This window comes from Micromonas pusilla, assembly GCF_000151265.4.
Source record: "Micromonas pusilla CCMP1545 genomic scaffold MICPUCscaffold_14, whole genome shotgun sequence".
Taxonomy (NCBI): domain Eukaryota; kingdom Viridiplantae; phylum Chlorophyta; class Mamiellophyceae; order Mamiellales; family Mamiellaceae; genus Micromonas; species Micromonas pusilla.
In genome coordinates this window covers 101,646-119,227 of record NW_003315895.1, presented here as the reverse complement: position 1 = coordinate 119,227, position 17,582 = coordinate 101,646, and the positions used below count along the sequence as shown (strand labels likewise).

The window sequence follows — 17,582 nt, the reverse complement described above, 5'->3', positions numbered from 1 at the left end:
GGGTGAACAGTTGACCCTGCGCTCAGGTTCATAAGTAGAAGCAACACGCTCGAATTCGCTCTCTTGTGTACCCACCCACACGCGCGGGCGCCGCGGGAGGGTGTAGCGAGGAAGGCGCCATGGCGTACGAGCCCATGGCGTCCCGGGTGGAGGGAAGGAAGGACTGGACCTTCGGAATGGAGTGCGTCCTCGCCCGCGCCCGCGCCCGCGGCGTCGTCTCGCCGCGCTCCGCCCGACGTCTACGTCTCGCCCTAAAACGTAAATGCGCCGCGCGAATCTGAACACCCGACGTCCGTCCCTCTGGGCGCCCCTCCCTCCCTCCCTCCGCAGGGACTCGACCGTGCGAGACGAGCGCGACGACTCGTTCATCACGCACGACAGCTCCAGCTCCAGCTCCAGCTCCAGCTCGGACGACGACGAGGAGGCCGTCCGCGGCGGCGTCCTCGCCGGCGACGTCTCGGTGCGCGGCGCGCCTCGTTCGATCGAACGAATCACACGTCGATCGATCTCCTCCGCGGTTCCTCCGTCGCCCGCCGTCGCTTCATTCTTCCCCCCCACCCCGACGCTCACGCTCGCGTCCCCCTCCACGTCTGTCTCGATCGCGTCGTCGCCGCAGGACACGGACAGCGAGCGCGGCGACGATGCCGCGGCGCCGCGCGCCGCGCGCGAGGAGGAGCGATCGCCGATGCTCCCGCGACGCGGCGGCGAGACGAGGACGAGGAAGCGCGACCGCAAGAACGTCGCGTCGTGGCTCGCGTCCGGGCTCGAGAACGCGTCGTCCGACGACGACGACGACGACGACGTCACGCGAGGAAACGACGCGGAAGCGACGCGACGCAGAGCGAATCGCGAAGCCGGCGCGCCGATCGCCGTTCGAGATGGAAATGGAAATCGAAATCGAAATCGATTCGCCGACCACCCCGGCAACGCCGCCGCCGACCCGACGCTGCGCGCGCGTCGGCACGGGCACAAACAGAAGCGTCGCGCGTCGCGACGCGACGTCGAGGGCGCCGCGGAGAAGGCGAACCGGCGCGAGACGAGGGAGACGAAGCGACGCCTGGCGAGACGCCGCGCGTACGCGCCGGCGTCGGCGGCGCTCGTCGCGAGACTCGCCGCGATGTATTTCGCGTTCGTCGTGATCGTCCTCGCGGACGTCTTCGCGACCGCGATGGCGTGCTACGTCAACCCGGGCGCGCACGTCATGAACGACGGCGCGGACGCGACGTGGACGGCGTTTTGTCTGATGGCGCTGATCGGCGCGCCGGCGATGGCGGCGCATCTCGCCGGGTGGTAAGGATCCTCTCCCTTCACCGTATCTTCGTTCGTTTTCGTTTCATGTTCTACACGTTCGTTTCCGCCAGTTCCGTCAGATGACGACGGCATCTCGCGACATCGTCGCGATTTACTCTGTCTATTTCATCGCTTCGTCTTGCGTTGTTTTTTTGGGTTCGTCAGGGCGATCTCATCTTCATCCCGAGCACCCTCGGCATCATCTCCATCTCCCTCCGCACCGCCCGCGGGCACTGTCGTTGTCGCTGTCGCCGTCACCGTCGCTGTCGCTGTCCTCTTAAACTGCTTCGGTTGGCATCGGTTGCGTCGTCCTCGGGATCGGCATGGCCCAGAACTTCGATCATCAGTCTGTTCCGTCTGCATCACTCAAATTACACCGTCCCACCTCTTATCTACCGCTTCGGGCTCCCCACGTCTTATATCGCTCGCGTTATAACTTGACAAACTACTCGGGCGCGTGCGTGTCTGATTGTTTTTTTGTGCGGGTGTCTCTATCGGCTGGGCGCTGTTGCCCGCGGCGTGGCCCGAGACGTTTCCGGACCTCGAGAAGAAGATCGGCGAGCTCGGCGGGAAGCTCTTCTTCCGCTTCTGCCGCGCGCGCGCCGACGGCGGGGACGCGCGGAGGGGCGGGAACGCCGGCGGCGGCGCCGCGCGGACGCGCTTCGCCGTGAACGCCGCGCGCGAGACGTTATCGCGGGCGCTGCCGAACACGACGTGGGAGATCGAGTTCGTCGGCGAGGAGCCCCTCTCCGTCGCGTCCGCGAGCGTCAGGGAGTACACGTACCCGGAGTCCGTCGCGCTCGGCGGCGGCGGCCGCGTCGGGACGTGCGACCTCCTCGCGTTCGCGTCCGAGCGCTCCGCCGCGGGGTGGGGCGATTGGGTGATTCACATGGGCTCCGACGGCGTCTTAAATCAGAGAGCCGTCGACGCCGTCGCCGCGCACTGCGCGCGCGAGTCGCGCCTCGTCGCGCTCGCGTCGTCCGCGGAGCCGCACGCGCGCAGAGGCGCGTTCGGCGCCGTGTTTCCCGGGGTGTCGCACCTCTCCGGCGCCGACGGCGGGTGGCTGTTAGACGACGGGTACGGTCGCGGCGCCGGCGAGCTGACGCGCAATCAGGCGCGTTCTCCTTACACTGGTCCCCATACGACCGCGTCGGCGTGGCGAACGCCGTTCCTCAAGGGCTTCACCCGGCGCATCTCCCCGCCCACACCTCGCTTTTGATCCCCGCCCTCGGCGCCCGTCAACTCCCGACTGACGGCTCTCAACTCCACCCCGACGTTCGCTCGCACAGAACGCGCCTCTCAGGACGACGGCGTGGTCGTGGCTCGCCGGGTGCGCGGCGTCGCGCGTCGCGGGGGAGACGCTGGGGTCGACGCGGCTGTGCGGCGACTTCGGCGCGGTGCTGACGACGCTGCCGTCGTCGTTCGTCGTGCTTCCGAGCGAGCTCGAGCGCGGGAGGGGTTGGGCGTCCATCGCGGGGGGCGGCGGCGGCGGCGCGAGGGGGCGGCGGGAGAGCAGAGGCGACGTCTCGACGACGCTGATCGAGGACGACGACAGCGAGAACGCGACCGTCGCCGCCGCCGCTTCCACCGGCGCGCCGCCCGGCGCGGGGATGGAGCTCACCGCGTTCGCGCTGCGATGCGCGCGGACGAAAGGCACCGAGTTCGCGTGGCTCGACGCGGGCGCGCACGCGAGGGTGATCCCGGACGCGCTCGCGTTCTTTATTCAACGCGCGCGGTTTCACGGCGCGGGGCGGACGCTCTGGTGGCGAAACCGTTCGGGGTCGAGCGTTTCGGAAGGGAGAGTGGGGAAGGGCGCGGGGTCGACCCGCGACCGCGACCGCGACCGCGGCGTCGATCGACCGATCGCGCGCGGGTGGCCCAGGATTTTCATCGCGACGCACGCGCTCTCGAGCGGGTTCGCGCGGCTGGCGCCGTTGCTCACGACGGCGGCGCCCTTCTTGCGCCACGGCGCGTCCACGCCGCTGTTCGCGATGAACGCCGCGGTCGGCGTCGTGACCGCGTCGGTCAGGGCGGAGTACGCGGTCGGGTTTTTCGCGTCGGTGGGCGGCTCGAGGCTCGCGTCCGGCCGCGCGAACAGCGGGCTCGCGTTCGCGGCGCTGTTTCTGTTGACTGTCGCGCTCGTGCCCGTGTTCTCTTTTTTCGAGCTCGGCGCGCTGGTGGGGTCGCTGTTCGTCGGCGCGGGCGGGCGAGGGGGAAGGGGCGACGTGGGGGTGTACGGGAAAGGGTACGACGAGGCGAAGATACCGCTGCGAGCGGCGGGGGCGGCGGCGTCCGACGCGGACCCGGGGGCGGCGGACGTCGAGCGCGGGGAAAGAAGGCGCGTGCGGTGGACGCGGGAGACGCGCGTGTAGACTGGACGACTGACGCGACGCGCGCGCTATGATACCACCCTGTGTAAGTTACAGTATGATACGAAGGTATTTATAACGTCACGCGCTGCACGAAGACTGCAACGCACGGCGCGAGACGATAGATTCGTCTCGTCCGTCTACCGAGGGTTGACGTGGTCGCGGTACCGACGAAATTTCAGGCACACGAGCGGCGGGTCTTCGAACGGCGAGCGCAACCCGCGACGCCGATTCTTCTCCGCGGCGGCGACCGCAGCCGCGGAGAGGACGCCTCCGCCGCCGCCGTCGTCGTCCGCGTCGGTTGACGTTCCATCTTCCTCGCGAACGTCGCGGCCGTCGAGCGCGTCCGCGATGGTCCTCACGACGGCGCTCGCGACGCCCGCGACGGCGGCGGCGGCGACGCGCGCGGCGCCGGCGACGCCGCCGTCGCCGCTCCCGTTTTCGTTCCCCGCCAGCCGCGTCTTCGCCCCGGGTCGGAGGTCCGCGTCGTGATCTTCGTTCGACAGCGTCGTGAACGGCGGCGGGAACCGAAACGCGCTGAAGCCGGCGGTCATCGCACGCGTCTCCCCCGGCTTCATTCCCTCCAACGACGACCACGACTTCTCGCCCTTCCCGACGTACGCGTGCGTTCGCTCCAATCCGCGAACGCCGCGCCCACGGCGGTTGACTGGTTCCCATACGACGCCGTTCGCGATGTGAACGCCGTTCCTTGAGGACTTTCGCTCGCGCGCGCGGCGGTCTTCTTCCTCCGAGTCGTAGTCGTAATCGTGATCGTCGTCGTCTTCGTCGCTCGAGTCCTCGTCCTCCTCCGAGTCGTCGAAGACGATAACGGGCCGCGCGAACATCTCTCTCGTCGCGCGCGCGGCGTCCCTCTCGGCTCGCGCCGCCGCGTCGTTATTATTCCCTTTTTCTCCGCGGTCGAAGATCGCGTCCCCCGGTCCCAGCGCGCGCGCGCGGCCGCGTCGCCCCGCGCGCACCGCGTCCGCGCGCGCGAAGACCAGCTTCGGCGCGCGCGTCGCGACGCCGCTGACCGCTCGCGCGCGCGACGGGTCCGCGTCGTCGACGACGACGACCCCGTCGCGGATCGCGACGCGATTGTGATGATCCTTCGAGAAGGAGGTCCTCTTCTCCAGCCGCCTCTCGCTCGCGGCGTCTTCGACGGACGCGAACGCGACGACGCCGCGCCCGCGCGCGACGACGCACGCGCCGTGAACGCTCGAGAAGAACCCCGCGCCTCTGGGCGCGCGCTCCGCGCGGCGAGACGCCTCTCTCTTCACGACGGCGTCCGCGGCGACCGTCGCGGCGTAATAATCGTCGCTCTCGCCGTCCGACGCCGGCGTCCACGCGAACCGATCGCCGAGCGGATCCGCGTCGGTCGACGTTCCATCTTCCCCTCCTTCGTCTTCTCCGCGTCGTCCGCGCGCCGCACCCTTTCCACCCTCGTCCTCCTCCTCCTCCTCCTCCTCCTCCTCGTCGTCGTCGTCGTCGAGCGCCGACGGCGTCCGTCGCGGATGCGCGCCGCCGCTCGGCAGGCACCGCTCGTCTCTTCGAATCTCCCTCGCGAGCCTCGCCCTCGCCGCGCGCGCGCCGACGATCGTCTCCGCGCGCGTCCACACGTCCAACCCCGTCTCCCCCGCCGCGTCTTTGCGAACGTCCGCGAGCGCGTACCGCGTCTTCGTCGCGTCGTGCGCGAGGACGTAGTACGAGCTCTTGGACTCTAAGATCACGTAGCCCGCGTCGTCGATCGGGGTCGACGACGTCCTCGTCGTCGTCGTCGTCCTCCTCCCCGTCGCTCGCGGCGGCGGCGGCGGCGAGCGGCGGCGCAGCGCGCGGAGCGCGGACGTCTTTCGCGTCTGCGCGTCGAGCTCCGCGCGCACGACGCGCGCGCGCTCGCGCCGCGTCGTCGTCGTCGTCGTCGTCGTCGTCGTCGTCGTCGTCGTCGTCGTCGTCGCGGTCGACGCCCCGCCCGACGACGACGCGCGGTCTTCGTCCTCGTCTTCGCCGCCGCGGTCGCCGCCGTCGCCGTCGCGCGCGGCCGTCGCGCCGAGGTGCAGGCGCTGCGGCGTCGCGTGCCGCGTCGACGCGACGGTCGCGTCGTCCGCGGCGCGCTCCTCGCGCGTCCGCGACGGCGCGTACCACGAGTACCGCCGCTCGATGCGAAATCGCCCGTCGCGCGGCGCGCCCTGCGCGACGACGTGCGGCGCGAGGGGTTCCTCGCGCGGCGGGTCCGGTGCCCTCTGCGCCGCGAGCGCGCGACGCGCGGCGTCGCGGTCCGCCGTCGCGCGCTGGTCGTCCACGCGCGACGCGCGCGACGTCTCCGCGCCCATGTGCTAGCGCGCGATCGATCTGTTGTCGAAAAAAATATTCGCGCGCGGTGAAAAAGGCAAGAGCATGTGAAGTTGTGAACTTTCGAGCGATCGACCTGAGCGGTCGCGTGGAGCCTGACCGGTCAAGCTCGGGTTCAACCCGATGAAACGTGTACACACATTTTTTGAGTGAGACTGATTTGCATACACGAGATTTTGTACATAAAAGCTACGAATCCGAGATTACAGCGCGAGACATTGATTCATTGATTTCGAACCGCGCGCCAATTTTTTTTTAACCCACCCCACAGTTCCAACTTTTGATCGCGTCCCCGTTCAACTCACCGATGAACTTTATCCGCCTCGTCAGATACGAAGGTACCGAACGCGACAACGTTTACTTTTCCCGTCGTCGTCTCCGTCGAAGCGCGCGCACACGCGCGCGCGCGAGCGAGGCGCGACGGTCGCGCGCTCAATTTCGATCGCACGGCCGCTCGAGCGACCGCGCGAGGGGTGACGCGCGTCGTCGGCGTCGCGAGGCCTCGGAGCGCGAAAGCTTTCCCTGGTTTTCGCTCTCGTAAAAAGAGCGCCCGCGTCGATCGCTTTTTCCGTTCCTCGCTTCCGACGTCAATCGCGGGATCCGCCGCGCACGGCGTCTCCGAGCGTCGCTGCGACGGCCCGCGCGCGTCCGAAGCGCTCGAAGCATCGCGAAGGCGAGGAAACGCCGCGATAGCGAGCATGACGGACGTCGTCGAGCCCGCGACGACCGAGAATGCGACGGTCGAGCGACGACACCAGCGAACCGCCTTCGCCGACGAGGAGGCGCGAGCGCCGACGGATTCGGGCTCGGACAGCGAGCACCGCGACCGCGACGCGCCTCGCGACGGCGACGCCGAGGAGGATAAACGGTACGCATCATGAGACGAGCCTCCGCGGACGCGCGACGGCGTCGCGCGCGCGTCGTCCCGTCCCCGGCCCCGGCGGAAAGCCGGGGTGCAAGATATTTTTTTCGCGCACAAGTGGAGCCTCGGCCGGTGACTCATCAATGCTGGCGCGGCAACATCATCCGCGGTCGGTCTTCGTCGGTTTTTTTCCCCGAATCAAATCAATCGTCCGGACTCACATCGCCTCCCTCCCCCGCCCCCCACCCTCCTCCGCAGCGTCCGACGGATGCTGTCCAACCGCGAGTCCGCGCGCCGCTCGCGCCGACGCAAGCAATCCCACCTCGGCGACCTCCAGGCCAAGGTGGACGCGCTCCAGGCGGAGAAGAACGACCTGTCTCGCGCGTTGCGGGCGATGCAATTCAACTTCCAACGCGCGCTGGAACGCAACCGGTACGTTCTATCTCACACTGGTCCCCATACGACCGCGTCGGCGTGGTGAACGCCGTTTCTTAAGGACTTTTGCCGGCGTCTCTCTCCGCCCACCCGTCGCTTTCAATCCCCGCCCGCGATGCCTTTCAACTCCACCTGACGCCTTTGAACTCCACCACAGGTACGCGAAGCGCTCGCTGAGTTACCTCCGCGAGCAGGTGATGAGCGACAGGACGCTGAGCCGCGAGGCGATCGTCGCGGCGACGACGGCGGTGATGATGGAGCGCGCGCCCGCGCCCCAAGGGGAGCCGTGCGTCGGAGGAGGAGGATACGGCGGCGCGCTCGAGGCGCGTCCCATACACTGGTTCTCATACGACTGCGTCGGCGTGGTGAACGTCGATCCTTAAGGACTTTTCCCGGCGTCTCTCTTCGCGCACCCCTCGCTTTCAATACCCGCCCGCGTTGCCTTTCAACTCCACCTGACGCCTTTGAACTCCACCCCGACGTTCGCTCGTATGGAACGACCCCGAGGCGGCCACCGCGGGCGCGGGCGACGCGCCGTCGGCGGCGGCGCGTCGTCCGGCGGCGGCGGCGCCCGTCGCGGCTGAGGACGACGCGATCGATCACCACCACCACCGCGGCCACCACGGCACGCACCCGGTGCTGCGTCAGATGAACATGCACGACGCGCGCGCGAACGGACTCTTCGGCGTCGGCGGCGCGAGCGCGGGGTTCGCTTCTCTCGGGTTCGTCGGGGCGGTCGACTCCGGCCCCGGGCCGTCTCTCGGGTTCTCCGGGGCTGGCGACTCCGCGACGACGACGACGACGGGTCCCTCCTTCACCTCCCCCGGCGGGTTCCTCGGGCGAGGGAGCATCGGAGGTTCGTTCCAGGGCGGGTTCAGAGGCGTCATCGGCGACGGGCACGAGGGGTTGATACTTCCCTCATCTGGCGACGACGGGGTACGCGGCGGGATCGGCGTCGGCGGCGTCGGCGGCGGAACGTCGTCCGACGCCGAGGCCGCCGCCGTGGTGTCGCGTCGGTTCCACGCGATGCCGTTCCCGGGGCCGCTGGGGGCCGGGGACGACGACGACGACGACGCGCTCGCCGCCGCGGCCGCGGCGGCGCGAGGCGCGAGGGAACCGAGCCACGGCGGAAGCTCCGGGAACAGCGAGTACGACGCCGTGGCGTTTCGCGCGGAGGACGGGAAAGGCGGCGACGGCGACGGCGACGACGACGACGACGACGACGATGACCCTCTCGACACGCTCCTCCGCTCCTGCACGAACGTCGACGTCGCCGCCGCGGACGACGCGCTCGAGCCCATCGCGTGGGTCGCGGGCGTCATCGACCCGGACGTCGTCGACCCCGCGGGCGGCGGCGGCGGCGGGAGCGCGGAGAAGACTCGGGCGGCGGCGGCGACGAAGTCCTTAAGGAACGGCGTTCACCACGCGAACGCGGTCGTATGGGAACCAGTCACGACGACGACGACGACCGAGACGGAGGACGCGCCGTCGCTCCTCGAGTCGCCGCCGCCGCCGCCCTCGACGACGACGCGTCCGATCAACAACAAGAAGATGGACCGCAGTGACTCGATGAACAGAGTCGCGTCGCTGGAGAGGATGAACTACCAAAAGACGCGCACCGCGACGCGGGGGGGGTCGCCGTCGCCGCTCGGCGATCCGCAGAGAAAGGCGAGCGCGGCGTCAGCGATCGCGTGATGGGGGGAGGGGGCGGACGGGACGGGACGGGACCCCCCGCGCGGACGACGTCTGAGACGCGCCGCGCGCGCGCGATGTACGAACATCACGACACTATTACGCTTAGCTACTACTAACGTCGCGAGACGCGTGTATATCATACTACGACCGCCGCCTCGAAACCGCGAAAGACGATCGAACATCGAATCGCGTCGAATCCCTCATCATCTTCCTCCTCCTCCCCCTCCCCCTCCCGTCCCCAGCGCGTCAACCTCCGCGAGCAACGCGTCGACGTCGAAGTCCGCGCCGTCGTCGCCGTCCACGTCGTCGTCTAAATACGGCAGCGCGGACGTGTGCACGCGGGTGTACATCCCGCGCGCGGGCTCCAGACGGTTCACTCGCGGCGCGCTCGAGTCGGACGACGCCGCGTCTGAGTTCGCGTCCGAGTCCGAGTCCGGCGGCGGAGGCGGACGTTCGTCGTCCGAGGACGAGAACGACGGCGACGAGCGCGACCACGCTCTCGCCGCTTTCACCTCGATCACCGTGGACGAGGACGCGGCGACGATTCTCGGGCCGGCGCGCGGCGGCGGCGGCGGCGGCGGCGGCGGGTCGACCTCGTCGTCATCGTCGCTCGCCTTCGTCGTCGTCGCCCCCGGCGGCTCGCGGCGTTCCGGACGCCGCTCGCGCCGTCGCGAGCGTTCTCTCTCCGCCTTGCCCTCGGACTGCCACGCCGGGGCGGCTCTCGAGTCCCCTCCCCCCCCCCCCCCGCCGCCGCCGCCGCCTCCTCCTCCTCTCTCGCTTTTCTTCTTCTTCTTCCTCCTCTTCTTCTTCCTATCCCTATCCCAACCCGCGGTCTCGTCGATCTCCCGCCTCGGCGCCGGCGGCGGCAGCATCGACACGATCCACGCGTGCGTCGCGCCCTCGCGCGTCACCGGCGTCGCGCGCGCGTCCCTCGCGAACCGAGACGACAGTCGCGCCTTATCCTCCCCCGACGCCGCGCGTAACGCGTCCGAGATCTGCCGCCGCCACCGCGCGCGCCCCGTCGCCGCGGGCTCGCCGCCGCCGTCGTCGCCGACGCCGACGCCGAGGTTACACGCGAGCCTGAGAAAAAGGTCGAGGACCGCGGGGGAGGACGACAGCGACGGCACGGAGAGGAGACCCGCGGGCAACGCGTCGCGAAGAGGATCCGACGCAGCCGCCGCCGTCAACGTCGCGCCGCCGCCGCCGGGTCGGTCCGCGAGAAGCCTCTGCCGTAACGTCCCCATCTTGAACGTCGCGACGCCGAGCGCCGCGAGCGCGTCGCACGCGCGCGTCCGCGCGCGATGCGCGCGCGCCGCGTCGCTCGACGACGCGCCGCGCGCTATCGCCATCGCGCGCGTCAGTGACGGCGTCAAAATCGTCTCGACCATCTCGCCGCCCGCCACCGCCTTCCGGAGCTGTGTGCTGCGTTCGTCCGACGCGAGGAGGAGGTTACTCACCGCGCGCATCGCGTACATCGCGGCGTCGGCGTCGGCGTCGGCGTCGGCGTCGGTGCCTCCGCTCTCCGTAGAAACGCTCGCGTTTTGACCGTTATCGCGATCGCCGCGCGTCGACGACGCCAACGCCGGACCGAGCGCGGCGCACGCGCGAGGGATCAGATCGATCTCCAGCGTCGTCTTCACGAGCTCCGCGCACTGCCTCTTGAAGTGCATCGCGAGCGTCCGGATGTCCTCGTCCCTCTCCCCGCTCGCGAAGTGCGCGTCCGGAGTCGTGAGCTCGTGCATCAGCTGCGCCGCGTGCCGACGAAGGAACGACGCGTCCGGGCATCCGGATCCGACTGAGGGTCGAGGGTCCGCACGAGCGAACGTCGGGGTGGAGTTCATAGGCGTCAGGTAGAGTTGAAAGGCGCCGAGGTGTGTCGGGATCGAAACCGAGGGGTGCGCGTAGATATGCGCTGGGAGAGAAAGTCCTTCTTAAGGAACGGCGTGCACCACGCCGACGCGGTCGTATGGGAAGCAGTCTAAGGGACGCGCCCGAGGCGGCGTCCAACGCGTCGACGACGACGACGAGCGCGGCGGCGACGGACGCGCGCGTCATCTCGAGGACGTCCGTCGCGGTGAACGCGTCGCCGAGGACGCGGAGGAGCGCCTGAAGCACGCGCGCGTGCAGCGGCGACGGCAGCGTCGTCGTCGCGTCCTTCTTCTTCTTCTTCTTCTTCGACGCCGACGACGACGACGATCCTCTCTTCTTCCCACTGCTGCTCTTATTCGCGTTCGACGCCTTCGACGCCTTCGCGTCCGCGTAGAGCTCTTCGTCCTCGAACGCGCGCTCGAACGCGTCGTCGAGCGCGCCGAGGACGCTCAGCACGAGCGCGTGGTTCTCCTCGTGCAGCGCGAGCGCCGCGACGAGGTCGATCGCGACGCGCCGCGAGCGCGCCCCGCCGACGCCTCCGTCGTCGTCGTCGTCGTCGCCGCCGTCTCCGTCGTTATTCATCTCTCGCGCGAGCGCGTCGCGCAGGAGCGGAGCCGCGTGCGACGGCACCGCGCGCGGGCGCGTCGTCAGCGCGTCGACGAGCGACGCGCACGCCCTGCGGAACGCGCGGCGGTCGCTCCCGGCGGCGAGGAACAGCGACAGGAGCGTCGCGTCGTCGGGCGCGGGCGGACGCGGACGCCGGTCGTCGTCGTCGTCGGCGGCGGCGTTCGTCGCGCTGACGTCGTCGTCGTCGGCGTCGTCGCTCGGCGCCGCGGTCGAGGACTCGCGGCGTCCTCTCGGGTCGCGCCCGCCCGGCGCGCGCTTCCCGCGGCGGTTCTTCCCCTTCCCGAAGAACTTTCGGAACATCGCGGCGCGCGTCCGCGCCGCCCGCCCGCGCGACGGCGCGTCGCTCGTTGTGTCGTGTACGCTCGATCGAGTCAGCAAATGCGATACGCGAACGCTTTTCCCGACGAGCGTAGACATCCTTTTCCAATCCATTGTCGACGCGCGCCGAGCGCGCACTCGACGCGTCCACGATGCTCGCCGCCCCCGCGCGCGCCGCGGCGACGCTCGCGGGAGGCGCGCGCGGCGCCGCGCGTCGTCGCGCCGCCGCCGCCGCCGCCGCGCGCGTCGCCGTCGTCCGCGCGACTTCGTCTTCGTCGTCGTCGTCGTCGTCGTCGTCGTCGTCGTCGTCGTCGTCGAGCGTCTCGGACGCCGCGCCGCCGGAGACGACCGTCGCGCCGTCGACCCCCGGGGACCCCCGGGGACCCCCCGCCGCCGCCCCCGCGCCAACGCCGCGCGCGCACGCCGTCGCGCGGGACTCCCCGCTCTTCGCGTCGCACCCGCTCTTCGCGTCCACCACGGGCGGGCGCGTCGTCGCGGACCTCGCGCTCGTCGTGGACGAGATCCCGCTCGGCGTCGTCGACCCCGTCTCCAGGGTCGAGCGCGTCGCGAAGATCGTCCGCCCCGCGTCCGAGGACGAGGTGCTCGACATGTACGTCGAGCTAGGCCTGCTCGATCGCGATCCGTACTGGGCCGCGCTGTGGCCGTCGTCCATCGCGCTCGCGCGCGGCGTCGCCGCCGCCGCGGAGCGCGACGCGCGATGCCTGCGAGCGACCAGGGGGAGCGCGTCCGCGAGGGCGGCGGCGGCGGTGGCGGGGAAGGACGCGTGCGATCTGGGGAGCGGGCTCGGGCTCGCGGGGATCGCGGCGGCGATGTGCGGCGCGAGGGAGGTGGTGTTCTACGACCGCGAGCCGCTCGCGCTGCAGTGTTGCTTGCTGAGCGCGGAGCTTAACGGCCTCGACGTGAGCGTTTCAGGGCGAGGGACGGCGTCTGGCGGCGGCGGCGGCGGCGGCGACGAAAAATCGACGCGGCTGTGCGACGCGGAGACGTTCGACTGGAACGCGGTGCCCGCGGACCAGCGGACGTTCGATCTCGTCCTCGCGTGCGACGTGCTGTACGAGCCCGGGATGGCCGCGCCGGTCGCGAGCCTCGTGCCGACGCTGACGCGGCGCGGCGGTGGACGGTGGCTTCTCGCGGATCCGCCGAATCGCGCGCCGCGAAATCGGGAGAAATTTTTGGAGCTCGTGTACGAAAACGGAAAGCGCGACGGCTGGGGGGGGAACTGCGAGACGTCCGAGCCTCGAAGGGAGATCGTGACGCACCGCGGGTCCACGGACGAAGTCTTGCTCATGGACTTCATCATCAAGTGAACGTCGTGTGCGGTGTACAAAACAATAAGATATTAATATTAACTCATCATCGTGTTCCTCCTCACTCGGAACCTCCATCTTCGCCGTCCCGGTCCGCTTGCCTCCTCGCCACCGCGGCGGCAGCCTTCTGGAACTTCTTCAGAACCGCGGCGTCGACCAACGACGCGACGCGCATCTTGTCGTCGCGGACGCCCACGCCCTCGACCCACCGCGCGTACCACGCGCAGAACGCGTCCGCCGCGGGCGTCGCGCGCGGATTCGCCGATTTTTCAAACGCGTCGTCAAACGCGTCGTCGTCTTCGTCCACGCCCTCGTCGTCGTCGTCGCCGTCGCCGCCGCCGTCGCCGCCAGACGCCATGTCGCGCGCGATCGCGGCGTACCTCTCGAGGAACTCCTCCTCGGTCTCGTTCGCGACGCCGCCGGCGTCGTCGGAGTCGGAGTCGGAGTCGGAGCCGTCGTCGTCGTCGTCGTCGTCGTCGTCGTCGCCGTCCTCCTCCCCCCCGTCCGCGTCGTCCGCGGCGACGAGGTGCGCGACCCCCGCCATGGCCTCCTCCAACGCCATCCCCAACCTCTTCTTATCCGGCGCGTCCGCTCGCCTCGCGTCCGTCATCGCGTCCAGCGCGGCGGTCAGCGCATCCACGTGCGCCGCCGCGCACGCGTCTCGCCCGTCGACGCACTCCGGATCCTTCAGCGACCACGCCGCCGTCGCCGCCGTCTCCAGGTACGCGCGCGCGTACCCGACCGGGTCCGCGGTCGCCATCTTCGCGGGGACGCCCACGGCGACGAGGAGGTGCAGCGCGGCGCGCGCGGCGCGCTTCGTGACGGCCGCTTCCGCGGCGTTCGTCGCCGCGGCGGCGACGTTGGTCGACGACGCGATGGACGCCGACGCCGCGCGCGCCGCCGCCGCGAGGGCTCTGCATCCCGCGAGCACGCGCGCGGCGTCGTCGCTGTCCTCGATGGTGCTCGCGGCGACGGTCGCGCCGGGGTTTGCGATCGCGGCGACGCGAGCGCGCGGCGCGGCGACGACGACGTCCGCGAAGACGTCCAACAGGTCGTCGTCGACGAGGCCTTCTTCTTCGCCTTTCTCGTACCACGCGGGTAGATGTAACGCCCAATATTCGACCGTTTTCCAGACGATATCAGCGCACTCGGACGACGCGCCGCCGCCCGCGTTCGAGGTCGCGGTCTCGACGCAAAAACGGAGGAGCGGCGCCATCGCGGCGTGCGCGGGAGGCGTCGTCGCGCCGTCGTCGTCGTCGGCGGCGGCGTCGGCGGCGGCGTCGGCGTCGTCCGCATCCGGCGGCTCCAACGCCGCCGCCGCGCGCCAGTACGCGAGCACGTGCTCGCACGCCGCGGCCGCGATCGTCGCCTTCGCGTCCGCGTCCGTCTTCTCCGCGCTCGCCTTCGCGGCGGCGTCGACGCCGTCGTCGTCCATCCCGGGCGTGGCGCCCTCGTCGGCGGCGTCCGCGAGGGAAGCCACCGCGTCGACGGACGCCTCCCAAGCGTCGAATCCGGGCGCGTCCACGTCGTCGTCGTCGTCCACGTCGTCGTCCACGTCAGCGCCGCCGTCTTCCTCGCGCGCGAACGGCGCGAACGCGGCCACGATCCTCGCCGCGATCGCGCTCGCGTCCGCGGGCGTCATCGCTCCGCGCGCCGCGTCCGCGAGCCCGCTCAGCGCGCGCAACGCCGGCGCCGCCGTCCCCGGGCTCGTCTGACGGTCGTTCCGTCGTTCAAAGCGACGTCGGGGTGGAGTCCAAAGGCGTCAGATGGAGTCGAAAGGCGTCGAAGGCGGGGATCGAAAGCGAGCGGTGGGCGGAGAGAAACGTCTTTCGGGAAGAAAAGTCCTCAAGGAACGGCGTGCACCGCGCCAACGTGGTCGTACGGGGACCAGTCTGAGGGACGTGCCTCGATCAGCGTCGTCAGACGCGCCGCGCACGACGCCACCGCGCCGGACGCGGCGACCGCGCCGAACGCCGCGGGCGCACACGGCGCGTCCGCGAAGACGGACCGCGCGGTCCACGACGCGATCTCCCTCGCGACCGCCCACGCGTCCTCGTCGTCCACGTCAGCGTCCACGTCAGCGTCCACGTCAGCGTCGACGCGTCGCTCGAGCGCGGCGATCAACGCCGACGCCGCCTCCCTCGCGACGCGCTCGTCCCTCATCGAGCCGCTCACCGCGTCGACGTGCGCGCACGCGGCGACGACGACGTGCGGCGACGCCGCGGCCGCGATCGCGGGGAAGCTCTGCCTCGCGAGGAACTGCCGCAGCGCGCTCGCGGAGGGCGCCTGACGTCGGCGCGTCTTCGCCGCGCTCGCGAGCGCGCCGTGGAGCGCGAATAAACCGACGTACGTCGCGCGCCCCATCGCCGCCTCCGCGCCGGGAGGGGCGTACGTCGTCACCGCGCCGGCCGCGGCGGCGGCCTTGGAGACCTTCCCCTCGAGTTTTTCTCTCGGCGCGCGGGAGAGGAGGTCGTCCACGACGGCTTTGAGCGCGAGCTCGCCGGCGGTGGGCGGTTTTTTTCCGCCGCCTTCGTCGTCGTCGTCGTCGTCGTCGCCATCCTTCCCCGCCTTGTCGCGCTTGCGCTTGTTCTTACCCCCCCCCCCGCCGCCGCCGCCGCCCGCGGGGGCGGCGGCGACCGCGGCGTCGTCGCACGGCGCGACCGTCGTCACGAGCGACCGCACGAAATCCAACGCGGCGGCTCTCGCGGTTGCCGCGCCGCCGCCGCCGCCGCCGCCGCCGGCGAGCGCGTCCTCGATCGCGTCCCCGACCGCAGCCTCGCCGACGGCGTTCACGCGCGCGTACTCCTCCGGGTCCTCCCGCAGCGACGCCTCGTCCGCGTCCGTCAAGCAGACGTGCGGTTTCACGCACGACTCGATCAACTCGACCAACGCGCGCGTCGCGTCCGTCGCGTCCATCGCGGCCCCGTCGACGCCCCGGGTGAGCGCCCTCCACGCCCTCGCCCTGAGCTCGCCCGCGGCCGCCGCCGCCGCGCCGCCGCCGCCGCGCTGAGGCGCCCCGGCGACGTCGAGGATGGACTCGAGGAGCGCGAACGCGGCGGCGACGGAGGACGGCGAGGCGATCTGAGGGCCATTCCAATAAAAAAAATGTTCACCGGTCAGTTGAAAGGGGGAGCGATCAAATGTTGAAACCGGGCGATGGGTGAAAAAAATTTGTCGCACCTGAGGCGGCGCGGAGGCAACCGCGATCGCCGCGCGCGCGAGCGACGAAAAGTTCTCGGCGGAAATTTTCGCGGAGTGCCGCGCCGCGAGCGTCGTCGCGAGTCGCAGCGCGCGCTTCGCCGCGGTCCAGTACCCCGGATCGGCGTCGCGGTCTCCGTCTTCTTCTTCTTTCAAAATGGGAGCGCCCGCGCACGTCGTCTCGATCGAGTCGCAGATCGATCGGAGGGTCGCGGGGTCGTCGAAGAGCGCGGCGGGCGCGTGCGCGCGCGTCGCGCGAAACAGCGTCTTGAACCCGACTCGCGCGGTGAACGCGAACGCATCGCGCTCGTGCGTTTTCCCTCCTCCTCCTTCGCATCCTTCGCGCAGCGCGTTCGCCGCGGCGGCGCACGCGGGGACGATCACCGGCGCGAGGACCTCCGCCGCGAGCGTCTCGAGCGCCGCAGGCGTCGCCTCCTTCGCCGCGGTCAAGTCGCGAAAGTATTGGAACCGCGCCGCGGCGGCGTGCGTCGCGAGGAGCCCCCCGGGGTTTACGGTATCATCGCCCGCGCCCGCCTTTATCAGCGCCGCGACCTCGCGAACGAGCTCTGACGACGCCGCGTCGTCGGAGGAGGAGGATGACGCCGCGAACGCGGCCGCGGCGTCGCCGGACGACGCGTCTCCCGACGACGACGACGACGTCGTCGTCGCGATCGAGAGGCAATCCGCGATGAGCCTTCGCGTGTCGCTCGGCGCCTTCACGAGCGCGCGCAACGCCGCGCTCGTCAGCGCGCGCGGCGACGGCAGCGCGATGGAAGCGTCGCCCGCGCGCGCCTTGCGCAGCGTGTTCCTGGCGTACGTCGCCGCCGCGAGGCGTCGCGTCGCGGACGCGGACGGGTCGCGTCCTTCCGCTTCGACGTCGCACGCGATGGATAACAGCGCGACGCACAGCGCCATCGCGTCTTTCCCCGCGGCGGCGGCGAGTTTGCTCGCCGCGGCGTCGCGTTTGGACGCGTCGAACGACGTCACGTCGTCCAGCGCGGCGTGCAGCTTCTCCGGGTTTAGCGTCGTCGCGGCCGCGCTCGTCGTCATCGTCGTCGTCGTCCTCGTCGTCGTCGTCGTCTTCGCGTGTCCTTCTCGTATCGCCGTCGTCGTCGCGCACGTCGTCGTCGGCACCGCGTTCGTGACCTCCGCGAACGCGATCGGCATCGACCGGCGCCGCGGCGACCGGCTCGAGCGCGCGGGCGGGTGTCTTCGCGCGCGGGGGGTGTGCGGCGACGCCGGAGA

The 17,582-nt window shown here is 70.6% G+C and overlaps 8 protein-coding genes across 8 annotated transcripts; 4 read left to right on the top strand and 4 right to left on the bottom strand.

The window, feature by feature from the left end:
- Positions 1–262: 262 nt before the first annotated feature.
- On the top strand, positions 263–1,294 carry MICPUCDRAFT_52952 (uncharacterized protein; the record flags this gene model as incomplete). Its single annotated transcript, XM_003063332.1, has 1 exon — positions 263–1,294. The coding sequence occupies one exon, from the start codon at positions 263–265 to the stop codon at positions 1,292–1,294; it is 1,032 nt and encodes a 343-aa protein (XP_003063378.1).
- A 319-nt stretch (positions 1,295–1,613) lies between these two features.
- Positions 1,614–3,730, top strand: MICPUCDRAFT_52951 (uncharacterized protein; the record flags this gene model as incomplete). Its single annotated transcript, XM_003063331.1, has 3 exons — positions 1,614–1,775; positions 1,820–2,457; positions 2,594–3,730. The coding sequence occupies 3 exons, from the start codon at positions 1,614–1,616 to the stop codon at positions 3,660–3,662; spliced, it is 1,869 nt and encodes a 622-aa protein (XP_003063377.1). The 3' UTR covers positions 3,663–3,730.
- Positions 3,689–5,986, bottom strand: MICPUCDRAFT_52950 (uncharacterized protein; the record flags this gene model as incomplete). The annotated part of the gene is made up of 1 exon (XM_003063125.1): positions 3,689–5,986. The coding sequence occupies one exon, from the start codon at positions 5,984–5,986 to the stop codon at positions 3,800–3,802; it is 2,187 nt and encodes a 728-aa protein (XP_003063171.1). The 3' UTR covers positions 3,689–3,799.
- Positions 5,987–7,135: 1,149 nt separating this feature from the next.
- On the top strand, positions 7,136–8,997 carry MICPUCDRAFT_63688 (uncharacterized protein; the record flags this gene model as incomplete). The annotated part of the gene is made up of 3 exons (XM_003063330.1): positions 7,136–7,299; positions 7,460–7,625; positions 7,810–8,997. The coding sequence occupies 3 exons, from the start codon at positions 7,136–7,138 to the stop codon at positions 8,995–8,997; spliced, it is 1,518 nt and encodes a 505-aa protein (XP_003063376.1).
- A 203-nt stretch (positions 8,998–9,200) lies between these two features.
- MICPUCDRAFT_52948 (uncharacterized protein) lies at positions 9,201–11,793 on the bottom strand (the record flags this gene model as incomplete). Its single annotated transcript, XM_003063124.1, has 2 exons — positions 9,201–10,909; positions 10,956–11,793. 2 exons carry the CDS (start codon positions 11,791–11,793, stop codon positions 9,201–9,203), a joined length of 2,547 nt encoding a protein of 848 aa, XP_003063170.1.
- Positions 11,794–11,963: 170 nt separating this feature from the next.
- MICPUCDRAFT_52947 (uncharacterized protein) lies at positions 11,964–13,139 on the top strand (the record flags this gene model as incomplete). Its single annotated transcript, XM_003063329.1, has 1 exon — positions 11,964–13,139. The coding sequence occupies one exon, from the start codon at positions 11,964–11,966 to the stop codon at positions 13,137–13,139; it is 1,176 nt and encodes a 391-aa protein (XP_003063375.1).
- A 61-nt stretch (positions 13,140–13,200) lies between these two features.
- On the bottom strand, positions 13,201–14,781 carry MICPUCDRAFT_52946 (uncharacterized protein; the record flags this gene model as incomplete). Its single annotated transcript, XM_003063123.1, has 1 exon — positions 13,201–14,781. One exon carries the CDS (start codon positions 14,779–14,781, stop codon positions 13,201–13,203), a length of 1,581 nt encoding a protein of 526 aa, XP_003063169.1.
- Positions 14,782–15,127: 346 nt separating this feature from the next.
- On the bottom strand, positions 15,128–17,504 carry MICPUCDRAFT_63683 (uncharacterized protein; the record flags this gene model as incomplete). The annotated part of the gene is made up of 2 exons (XM_003063122.1): positions 15,128–16,220; positions 16,320–17,504. Coding segments are annotated over 2 exons (2,278 nt in total), but the record flags the coding sequence as incomplete, so codon positions are not given.
- Between the last annotated feature and the right edge of the window lie 78 nt (positions 17,505–17,582).